This window comes from Pocillopora verrucosa, chromosome 5, assembly GCF_036669915.1.
Source record: "Pocillopora verrucosa isolate sample1 chromosome 5, ASM3666991v2, whole genome shotgun sequence".
Taxonomy (NCBI): Eukaryota; Metazoa; Cnidaria; class Anthozoa; order Scleractinia; family Pocilloporidae; genus Pocillopora; species Pocillopora verrucosa.
In genome coordinates, this window is record NC_089316.1 from 7408153 (window position 1) to 7420893 (window position 12741).

General features: G+C 35.8%; 1 protein-coding gene across 1 annotated transcript in view; it reads left to right on the top strand.

The window, feature by feature from the left end:
• Nucleotides 1-9487, top strand: part of LOC136280917 (fibrillin-1-like) — a 196227-nt gene extending 186740 nt beyond the window's left edge. Inside the window, exons 18-21 of the mRNA XM_066166748.1 lie at nucleotides 6197-6316; nucleotides 6649-6771; nucleotides 7363-7497; nucleotides 7856-9487. Coding sequence (XP_066022845.1) covers nucleotides 6197-6316; nucleotides 6649-6771; nucleotides 7363-7497; nucleotides 7856-8226 — 749 coding nt within the window. The 3' untranslated portion in view covers nucleotides 8227-9487. The remainder of the gene's footprint in view (nucleotides 1-6196; nucleotides 6317-6648; nucleotides 6772-7362; nucleotides 7498-7855) is intronic.
• Nucleotides 9488-12741: the final 3254 nt, after the last annotated feature.

The following is a 12741-nucleotide window of genomic DNA, read 5'->3' on the forward strand; positions in this document are numbered from 1 at the left end:
GATCGATTTTGTAAATTTGAAGGTGTTGTTTCTCAGAAACTCGACGGAACTTGACTTTTTATGTGACTGCAGTAACGGAGTATGTTTACCTAATGTTCTCAAGAATATGTTTATAATGTTATTTCCTTAAACACACTCCATTGACTATAGTTATGGAGCAATTGAAGTTAATGTTATGGAAATTTGTGTGGCAAAATGTCTGAGTCTAATCTGAAGGTAAACACCGATAGAATCGTAGCTCGCCAAATCCAAAGTCTTTCCATATATCCCAAACGCGTGCCCACGTATTTTATTTGCTTCAATCATTCCAATGGTCTAAACTGACTGCTATTAATTTTTTAACATCCCATATTCAATAGAAAAGGGTCGGTATCTATCACTTAACCCATTATCGAATGCAGGCGGTGTTATTTCTGTTTAAAAATAATTCATTTCAGCCCGTGTTATTTCCCATCACTCTTTATTTCTATTTTGATGATTCACTACAGTTGATGCTCTGAACTTATAACTGGTCATTGTGACAAAACTAAAATCCTGAACTCATCGAACATGATTTTTAAGGGAAGGAACCTTTGTCTTGTAAACTTGTTTTGTTGACATTAATGGTATTTAGCAAGGGTGTGTTATTATAATGAGCCGTCGACAGTCTTCGTACAATCCTGATGCATCGAGGCATAGGTCGTAAGTTTCTCGGCAAATTTATTGAATTTCTGTATTTTAAGATCAGGAGTTTACGAGAATTTTCTGTTTGTTCAATCTAAAGAGCTTCTTATAACTCATCATTTATTGATTTTGACGTTAATGAATGTGAGGGAAGATGAAATAACTTATCAATTTGGACTTAAAATTATTTTAGTTTTGTGAGTTCCTGTATTATTTCGAATAATTAGCAGGGCAAAACGAGAATATATTTTGTTCGATGTAGTGAAGTGGGTGGTACAGCTTAACAACTACAAACGCGATATTCGAAATTCAAAAAAGAGTTTCCCTCATTAATTTCCTCGAATTAGAACAAGAGACTCACGATCCATCAAAGAGTGTGACTTATTTTTTAATTTTCAGATTCATTTCAAGTTAAAGTCTTTTAAAATTAAGAATTCATGTTTTTGGAAAATGAAAGCGAACTGTGCGAGTGCAAGGTTAACGTCTTTTCGGCGAATAAGGTTATGACAACCTGTCTGGTCCTTCACACCGATTACCATATTTTATGAGAATTTCCTTTTCGTCAATTATCGACGCTTCAGTCAATCTTGTTAGGGGTTTTCCCTTGAGAGTGAAAAAAACAAAAAAAACAAACAAAAACAAATGCTGAATCTATGGATTGATCTTGAATATTTCAAGATATTGTTTCTCAGAAACTCGAGTGAACTTGGCTTTTTATGTGACTGCATTATCTAGGCATATTCACCTAGTGTTCTTAAGTATATGTTTATAATGTTGTTGTCTTAAACGGAAACTACGAATCGTTTTCTATCCCCGTCTTATCTTATTTCCAATCATACTTTATTTCTACTTCGATGGTTGACAACAGTTGAAGCACTGAGCTTATAAGGTGCCGTATGACAAGACTAAAAACATGAGCCTAACGAGCGTGATTTTAAAGGGAAGGAACCTTAGTCTTGTAAACTTGTTTTGTAGACATCAATGGTTTTTAGCAAGGGTGTGTTATTATAATGCGCCAAATCGGAAATTTGCAGAAGTATTTTGTTACAAAAAAAAAGAACTGCTACGGTGAAGAATGCTTAATTCAAAACCACTTCAATCCTAACGCTCAGCTCATATTTACATGGACGGGTAATCGATTCCATCAAAAATATTTCGTTGTTGGTTCACAGACGGGAATTCGATCATTTTCATGGAAGAAAAATTGGCCGCTCTCAGCCAACCTAAGCGAGGCCTTTTTTTTATAGACGAACAATGCTGGCATTTAGAACAAACCATTCTTTCTGGTTTTAAGACATTGTTAATAAAAAAAGAGTAGCCGGTCTCATAAGCTTTTAGCCATTTTGTGGAAGTTGATTTACATGGCTTCCAATCAGAAAAATAAGTCGGGAACCAAATGTTGGCTCACATGTCTCTTTAACCTTAAGTCTGCAACAATTTTATCTAACGGAGGAAAACCTGAAAATGTCTTATAATTTAAAAGTTCTTCCAATGAAGGCCTTGGAAGCCAGATCCGATACTGAATGGTTTGGATGTATCCAATTATAAATTACGGTACACCTTTTCCAAGCATCAATTTGCTATTATCTTTGAGATGAAAATGGCGCTTAAAACAACATTCAGGGGTTCTTCTTCGACAATCTTTATTCAATCCTGATGTATCGAGACATAGGTCGTAAGTTGCTCAGAAAATGTATGAAATTTTTTGTTGTTTAATATCCACCATCTACGGGAGATTTATTGTTTGTTCAAACTAAAGAGCTTATTATAACTCGTCATTAATCAATTTTGACGTTAACGAATGTCGGGGAAGATGAAATGGCTAATAACTTAGGACTTCAAATTATTGCGTTCCTGTATTATTTCGAGTAAGTAGGAGGGCCAAACGAGAAAATATTTTGCTCGCTGTAGTGAAGTGGGAGTTACAGCTTATAAACTTCAAACACGATATTCTAAATTCAAAAAGGAGTTTCTCTTATTCATTTCGTCGAATTAGAACAAGAGACTTACAATCTATCCAAGAACGTGCCTTATTTTATTATTTCAGACATATTTCAAGATACAGTCTTAATTAAGAATTCGTGTTTTTGGAAAATGAAAGCTAACTGTGCGAGCGTTTTTTTTTTTGGTGGATAAGGTTACGCCAGCCTGTTTGCTCCTACACACCGATTACCATTATCCGCAGGATTTCGTGAGCGGGACTTCGGTACACGAGATCTATTTTTATCACCATATTTTTGTGAGAATCTTCTTTTCATCAATTATTGACGCTTCAATTAAACTTGTAAGGAGTTTCCCCTGAGAATGAAACAAAAAAACAAAACAAAACAAAACAAAACAAACACACAAATGAAGAAACGTTGAATTTATGGATCGATCTTGAAAATTGGGAGTTCTTTGAAACTCAAGGGAACTTGGCTTTTTATGTGACTGCATTATTGGAATATGTTCACCTAAGGTTCTTAAGAATATTTTTATGATGTTAGTCTTAAACGCACTCCATTGATTATAATTATGAAGCAATTGAAGTTAAAGTTACGGAAATTTGTGTGGTAAAATCCCTTTTTCTAATCTCTTGATGAAGACCGATAGAATCATAGCCATCAAAACCAAAGTATTTCTAATTGGCACAAAGGAAGACATTGGAAACGTGTTCAACTTAAACTTTAAAACGCGTACCCACGTATATTATTTGCAGGGTCAGGACTGACAGCTGTTAATTTTGTTAACATCCCATTTTTAATACTAATAGGTCGGTTTCTGTCACTTAAATTCATTATCAAATGCAGGTGGTCGACGCGAAATTTGTGGCACACTGAAAGCATCCATACTGAGCTCCGTTGTCTTGAGGAAGCATGGAATTTTCAGCGTTTCTAGTATTCGCAGTCTGGACTTCATCGATGACTTACTTGACGTTTGGTAAAGGTGAGTTGCAAAATGCGAATCATTTTCCATCCCTATATTCATACTTCAGCCCTTGCTATCTTATTTTCCGTCACTCTTTATTTCTATTTCGCTGATTTACAACAGCTGATGCACTGAGCTTATTAACGTGTCGTTATGACAAAATTAAAAACCTGAATTCAACAAAGATGATTTTTAAAGGAAGGAACCTCAGTCTTGTAAACTTCTTTTGTTGATATTAACAGTATTTAACAAAGGCGTATTATTATGATGGACCATATCGAAAATTTTCAGTTGTTACAAAAAAAGTAAGAATTGCTACGATGAAGAATTGCTTCATTCAAAACAACTTCAATCCTAACGCTCATCAGCTCATATTTACATGGAAGGATAATCAATTCTATCAAATACATTTCGTCGTTGTTTTGCAGACGGGAATTCGATAATTTGCATGGAAAAAAAATTAGCCGCTCGTAGCCAACTTAAGCGAAGTTGTTTTTATAGAAGGACAATACTGGCATTTGGAATAGACCAATTTGTACTGGTTTTAAATATTTGCCTATAAATATAGGGTAGCCCGTCTCCATATAATTTAACCATTGTGTGGGATTGAAAAAATTAAAACCTTTGACGCAAAATCCTTTTAAATATTGCTTAATTGAGATGATCCTCAAGAAAACCTTTGCACAGAAGCTTCGTGTAATTTTCCAATTTTGTGCTCTTTCATAATCAATATCCCAGCAAGGATTCCTTAAACTAAAACTTATTTAAATATATATTTTCAGTGTTTTAAAAACTCTGTTGCTGTGATCAATATTTTTCAATAGCAGAGAAATGATTTGGATAGACTTTATTTGACATGAGAAAAACAACTAATGAATTAAAACGATGAACAGATAAATTAGTTGTTTTCAGAAAACAAATGACGGAAATAAAGAGATGATTATATTCACCATAGCTAAGCAATTCAAACAACTTTCATTGGCTCGCAAAAGTAAAAGAAATAAAATTTCATTCTACATTTGCCCGTTTAGAAAATTCTCGAAAACGAATACAAATCTGCTCATTGACGCAAAACAAGAATGATTTTTCTCGGCTTAAATTTGCATAAATTCCCTCTGTTCACGATGGTCGTTCGAAGAAAAGAGCCGCAGAGGAACTCTTCAGTTATACATTTCTTTAATAAACACTCAATAGTCAAGCACCTGTTTATACAGAGAAAAAAGTAGAAGAGAAACTTTACACTTTTTCACTTTAAGACCATCTCTGGTCAAAGTTTTTGAGATATTAAAGGCTCCTTATAAAAGAATTTAAATTGTGTTCATTGCACTGATGAAAAATGCATCAAAAAACGCAAACATCAATTAACTCCCTCTGTAGTAGGAATTTCACAGAGTGTTTGATGAGCTCGTCTTTTCTATCGATATGATAGACTCATCTAAAAACTACGAGCTTCTTGAATTGCCAAACTCATGTGAAACTCGAAATATTTGCTGTAAATGTGCCGTATCTCAGAAACCCCCAAACTCTCAAATAAAGGTATCTTCATGTTATTGTTTAATTGTAGAAAACGGCGAAGGAATTCACAAAATTTTCAATTACATCTAACGAATCATCGTTTTTCTCACCGACTGCTATGTTTGACTTACGTTTTTAACGCATTTGCCACCATAGTTTGCTGAGATCCGAGAATTTTTGCGAAGAGATTTGTTCTTAGAACTTTTTACTCGAAATTTCTTTTTTTCGCGACGGAAAAGTATGCCTTATAATCATATTCCAATTTGTCTATTTTAGAGCGAGAGCGCGCAATGGTGTTTCCGGACTACTACTTCTTTGCCGAAAGACGTTTGGTAAACCATACCATTGAAAAGAAAGGCGTCAATAACTTGGATGACTGTGAGCTACTGTGCTACCTGAACGACCACTGTGTCAGTCTTAACTTCGAAAAAGATCCAGAGAATAATAGACCACTTCACATCTGTGAACTAAATAACGCCACTCATCTAAAATACGACGGTCATTTGACAACTAATGCCACTTTTTATTATCGCGGCTCGAAGGTGAGTTACAAATCGATTTTTCGAAGTTATCGCCTTTGAATAATATAATAACAAAAATTAATGTTTATACAAATTTTTGTGTATTCGATCATTCGGTATTTCGTTTCTCCTTTTTTTTAGAACGCTTGTGACAAGAGTCCCTACTGCGAAAATAACGCAACTTGCCAGTCTGGATTTACACTCAAGGGATATCGATGCTTGTGTCCTCCTGGATTCAAAGGGGAATATTGTGAAAAGGGTATGAGTCTAAGTCAACACTTGAAATGAACCTCTATGAGATTTTTTCTGATTTTCAATGCTGGTATGACAAATGTTCTTTAGTTGCTGAAAGTGGCGTGAATTTATCTCCTTGTATATGGTGCTGAATCTTAGAATCTAAGAAAAACTTATTACTATATTTTATTGAGCGTGTGTAATGTATTCTTCGTTCGCTCGTTTGTATACTTTGGTTTTGTTTTGTTTTGGTTTGTCTGCTTGTTTGTTGTTTTTTTGTTTTGTTTTTTGTATTTGTATTTTTTTGTTTTTTTGCATAATTCTGAAATCCCATTTTTTCATCTGTGGTTTCATAGACATTGACGAGTGTAAAGGAAACCACTCTTGTCATGAGAATGCAAACTGCACTAACACCAATGGATCACACGTATGCGATTGTCAGCCTGGATATACTGGAAATGGACAAAATTGCACAGGTGAATTCGGAATAGCAAGGAAATGCGGTCATGGATGATTTATTTTAGTTCGTTCTTTCTTTTTTTGTATATATAACGTGTTTTGTGCTCCCGTAGGAAAACAAGAGCAGTTTATAGCGTATGCTTTAGATAGTCTTTGCCATACCAAAGAAAAAAATTGAAAAATAGCGGTTTGAATTGTAGGTCCAACCCGAGAATCGCATGAAACAAAAAAATTGCAAACGAGTGTTCCACTTTTTTTCATATACATGTACATGTATGACTTTTGAATAAAACACAGATCCCATTTTTCATTCTTTTCTCTTCTTTCTTTTCTTTTTTTTTTTTGACAGATATTGACGAATGCAAAACATACTCCGACAAATGTCACGTAAACGCTCTTTGTAACAACACGCATGGATCACACGTTTGCACATGCAAACCTGGATATACTGGAGATGGACGCAACTGTACAGGTACAGTCAATAATTTCAGAAGCCTTCATATTCGTTTTTACTATTACAATGAATTTTTGTCTGTTGTTGTTGTTTTTTTTAAGCGCGCACGAAGCAGCTAGAGCACGAACGAAGTGTAGAGAGAAACACTAGACGTAGTCGATAAGCATTTGCGTCTCTGCTCACGTTATGATAGCGTAAATTACGGCGCTTGGCATGTTTTGAAACCTTTTAACCTTTTTTAGTTGGTTTTAAATTTGGTTCTTCTGTTACTACTTCGCTCATTCCGAAATTTTACTTTCAATTAATAAAAAAAGATAGGGAGAGGTTCGAGAAATGTTCAGACTAAGTATATGTTTTCAGTACTCTGATAGAGGACTCTTCTTCGACCGATGACAGCACGCGTTATATCCGAACTTTATCATAATGAGTATTGGATTATTTCTAATACACCGCCTTAAATCATGTTACGGACCCCCTTCATCGTTGATGCTTTTTGCGTCTTTCTGCCATTGGATGGGCGTTGCAACAATAATAGACGACGGCGTGAAACGTTCTTTTGATTGACATTCGTTGTAGCTTGATTATGACGAAATGTATGTTCTCTTTCAGACATCGACGAATGCGGTGAGGCTCATGCAGTGAAAATGAACAACTGCCATCCGAATGCCTCTTGCACTAATACTCAGGGCTCCTACAACTGTTCCTGTAAACGTAAATACATTGGGAATGGTACAAACTGTAAAGGTACGTTTGGTATCTACCATGCCATTAAATTAGTTAAGATGGCTATAGGTTAGACTCGACCTGAATCTTTCCTATTCAGGTGGCCATTAACGACCATATTGCTGCTTAGTTGTATATAAACTACGTTAGCTGCGCGTTAATTCTGCCGAAAGCTGTCTTTAATGCGTTATTGAAGAAAGAGGAAACACAAATTCAGAGACTGCTTTTCGTAGCTTATAAATTTTATTTCCCATATTTATTTCTTAGCCTCGTGGTCCGAAAATGCCCCACGCAAGTATTACTTCACCTCTCTTTTTTTTAATGTAGTTGTCTTCTTTAATAACCTAAGTCCTGTTGTAATAATTATTTCACTTTGTAGCCGATCATTGCTATCATTATAAAAATCTGAGTGATGCTAATAGAAAGATAAATTACTCAACACCTCACGGTTCAGAGATGTGTGACACGCAACTTCCTGAGGGATGGTATCGTTTTGTTGGAGCTGCGGGAACAAAAATGCCAACAACGCGTGTGCCAGCATACAGATGTGGCGCAGACTGGTCAGGCTGGTTGCATGGTTCTCATCCTACAGTGGAAGATGGTAAAGTTCAAAGGACGGTCTGCTTTAGTGATCGCCTTAGTGGTTGCAAAGACACAATAAATATTTTTGTTAAAAACTGTGGATCCTACTTCATCTATGAACTTCTAAAGTCATATAAATGTAACTCGCGGTTCTGTGGTACAGACTGAATATGAAGCAAAAATTTTAAGAAATAAGAGAACTCATAAATTCATCCGCAGGTCCACGTTGTTTAGGGATTTTGCGAAGTCCTCTTTTTATGATAATCATTAATTTCTTGTATAAATTTTGTACGCTGATGATGTCCCTTTAAAGTGTAATCAAACATTGATTGAATTTCACATTTTACAAGGCATCTCTTTCATAATTTTAATCACAAATAATTAATTTCTGTTAAAACAACTACTAATGAACACAAAGAAAAGCATAGAAAAGGAAAATGCTAAGATAGTGAAATCCTAGACAAGCAGGAATCAGCATGATAACTGACAAAATATAAAGCTGCTATACAGGACGCAACATATAGCACAGTATGATAATTTAGCACGAGGTAATTTTTTCAAAGACTAAAAAAAAATTACACGAGCCCCTAAGGCGAGTGCAATATGTGGCAGTCTGTCAAAACAACCGCGTACCATCAAAACAATAATATACAAAGATATTTTTACAACGTAAGGCGCAAAAAAGTCCAAGACTGGCTAAACAGTTCAAGAAATTGTTCAGTCTCGTTTGTTACTTCTTTGCACTGAATTAACCCTCTTCTGCGGTGAATTACCTAAAAACTGCTTTTATGCTAACCAATCAGAACTGAGTAATTTTTTTCGGGTATCTTGTTAATTTTAAAAATTAGATGCCGCTTTTGTTAGTGTTAATGGTGTGTTCAATCTAGTTGATAGTTACTTTAAAAAGAACGATTGTGTTAGGACAAGTGTGTGTTAATAGTATCTAGTATATGGTAGTAAGGTATGGTATTAAAGTTTAACTGTTTTCATCGCAATTTCACTCTAAAATGAAAAAAAAAAAGTTTCCAAGTGGAGGAGTTTTGAAAGAAATTTGCCCTTGTTTCAATCCTATGAAACCATTAATCATGGCTTAGAGAAGAAATCTCAAATGCTAGTGTTGAGTACTCTGGGTCTAGGTTAGGGTAAGGAAGTTAAAAGTTAGAAAAAAAAAGTTAAAAGTTAGTTAAGAGTTAAAAGTTGCACACGATTCCTCAGTCAAGTGTTTTTCTTCCGTACTCGAGAAGAAATTTAAACGCATAGCAAATGAGATAAACACCTATAAACAGCATTTCTTTATAAACAAAAAAAAAAGTTAATGTAAATCATAGATGGTCTAACAGGAGGAAACTAAGATTGGTTGAATAATTTTGTAGGTCAGCTTTTTTGGTTGTGTAAATAGAGCAGAATAGTAAAATCATCATGTTTTGAAGCAATCGTGTAACTCTTACTAAATACATTTATTTACCAGGAGCATTTTCAACTGAGTTTCGTGAAGTGAACATTAAATTAAATGCAACATATATGATTCAGTAGAGATCTTATAGCGGAAGAAGACAATTATGAAATTTCCAGCGCAGCCGGGTACAGTGACTTGAAAAGCCTGAAAACGGATCAGTTCGCTGTGAATGTTTTTTTATAACCAGTTCACTATTGATATATAAGGTCGATATACTTCACTGTTGACATATTCGTGAGTGATAATGGCTATCATAATCATGAACTAAAGATAATAGAGGTATAGGAATAAGTCATGACTATTGACCGCTCAACTGAAAACTGTTCACCAGCTTGAATTACTTGCAGTGCGTACAACTTGCGCAGTAAGAATTGGTCAATAAAACTTTACGTACTTTTTAATTTATTTGCGAGGCAATTCTCATGACGCAAGCAATGCTAGTGTTCGATTGTTGTTAATCACTTAATGGTACCTATATCAGCTGCTGATAGTAGTGAGGGGTTAGCAATGTAATTGACGGAAACGGAGGAGAGGAGGAAGGAATTCACAATGATAAAAAAACAACAATAACAAAAACAAACAAAAAAACCGGAAAGGCCCATTGCTCTTTTTAGGAGTGTAAATAGTTATGGTTATAACTAGAAATCTTCCGTATCAATCCCGTTTCCCTCAGTTTGCTGCAAAAACAAAAAACGTGAAATCGCTCATTTTTCTAATATACGCATTAAATGAAATAAATGCTTTGCTCACGCTTGATACCGATTTTATTCTTCACAGCGAAACGTGACGTTCATTGGTGGGCGTCTAGACCTCCTGCTAGTAAACAAGTGAGTTGTACACGGTTCCAGATTTTAATTAGGTACATTTGATTGCAAAATTTGGAAAATATTGCACTGAAAAGATCAAGTGTTAAAGGAGTGATCACGGGAATAAATATTTGAAGCGTGGTCACGCCGTGACTATGCCTGTAATGATAGCGTGATTACATAGGAAAACAACAGATGTGGCTTCGCCTCTTATAGGAAGCAGTAGCCACATAAATTTTGATTAGGAATCACGAGTGGAAAGCGCGATCACAGACCGGTAATAAGGTGTGATCGTGGCCTGGGAAGCCTGTGATTAGAACGTGATCACAAAGAAAAATAACATTTGTGGCTTCGCCTCCTATTGAATGCAGTAGCCACATAAATTGGGATTAGAAATCACGATTGGAAAACGTGATCACTGACTGTTAATTAGATGTGATCACGGCCTGGGAAGCCTGTGATGATAGCGTGTTTACACAGGAAATAACATATGTGGCCTTGCCTCCTACAGGAGGTAGGAGCCACACAAATTGTGATTAGAAATCACGAATGGAAAGCGTGATCACAGACTGGTATTTGGATGCGATCACGGCCTGGGAAACCGCAAGATACCAAGATCAGACATGGTTTGATGCTACTCTGGTTTACAGGTTTAATGAATGTAACCGAATAAGTTACAGTTCATAGACCCAACGTTTCGACACCCCTGTCTAATGCCTTCATCATGGGTGATCTAAACGCTGCAACAAGAGGTCCTTTTATATGAACAATCATTAGCTACCTTTTTTCTGACGAGGTGTAAATAGGCGTCAGGAAACAAGCCGCGATCGTCACGATTTAAAGGAGAGTGGGCGGAGTTAATATGCCAAGCCTCCAAACAAAGGCGCTGGTGGTAATGCCGAATAGTGGTGATAATTTTAGGATTATCCCACCCGATTGTATGGTTGGTTAGGCATGTGTGCCCCGATAAAGCTGAATTTTCCTTTTTGCAAAAGAAAACCGCTTTTTGATGCTCTTTCAAACGTGTACCAAACTGACGTTTGGTCTGTCCGATGTATTCGTTGTCACAGTCATTGCAAGGAAGAGAATAAATGTAGTCGGTTCGTTGTTCTTTCGTGACAGGATCCTTAGGTTTGACGAAAATATGCCCCAAAGTCTGAAAAGTTTTTTGAGCAACTTTAACGTTGTGGCTATTCAAAATTCTCTTGATGGTTTCCGTAACACCCTGAATGTAAACCAAAGTAGCATCAAACCATGTCTGATTGTCCACCTGGTTGCCGTGTAAACTTTAATATATTTTTTAGATACCAAGATGTTTCTGTGTGATGAGCAGGCCCCTTGTGCACTAGAGACTGCCCTTTAAAAAATTGAAAATTTAAAAACAGCCTTGTGCGCTAAAAGTAAACGCGTACAACAAACATTTCAATTACGTTTTGTTGAATGTCCGTAGCATTTAACTCACCAAGAGATATTACTTTGTGACAGTTTTTTGCTCCATTGAAACATAGATATTTGGAATCTTCCATAAAAATAAAAAAAAAATAAAAAAAAAAGCCTTGAAAACAGCAGAACCATTCTTTTGAAATTGAATATCTTTGAAGAACAAAATATCAGCCACTGGATTGTTTTTAAGCGACTACGTTTAACAAATGTTACAAGGCCACTTGTTTACATGTCACGAACGATGATCTCAGCGTGTCGTCACAGCACAGCATAGAAATATACAGTCAAAATGTTGTCATTTCCAGACTGGAAATGGATAATTGTCTACAGTTCCTGCTGGGGCGTAAGTTTATTTCATTGTGCCAACTCGTGAGGGTTGTAAGAAGACATTTATTTGTAAATAAATTCGCAAGTTCGCGAGCCCAAACTGTATCATTAACAGCAACAACAACTTGGTGCGGTACCTTAAACGAGTCGAAGAGTGCTTGATCCCTCTGTTAGGACAGGCTGTATGGGGGTTGGTGCCAAAATTGACAGAGTATTAAAGCTGAAAAACCCTCAGGAATAAATAAAACAACTGGAAAACGTCTTCGTTTTTGAAATATCATAACAGTAAAAAAACTTTTCGCAGGATAATTTGATTTCTTCGCTTTTAATTATTGTTCGAATTATAGAAGTTACGTCAATATTTCAACTAGATAAGTCGCATCATTTTTTCCTCGCAGCAAAAATGTACACCCAGAAAAACTTATTGAAAGCCACCATACCAATATGTATTTGTTAACGTTTGATCCACTTTATGGAATTGTAACATAAACTTATTATGAAGCGAAGAATGTTTCCCACATTTATATGTTTGTATAAAGCAATAGACCGCATTTTCTATCGGTTTACCAGCGTAAAAACCTATGCATGACGTTGGGAGAACACGAGAAAATTGTGTAAATCACGAGCCGGAAGCGAGTGATTGTGACTGTT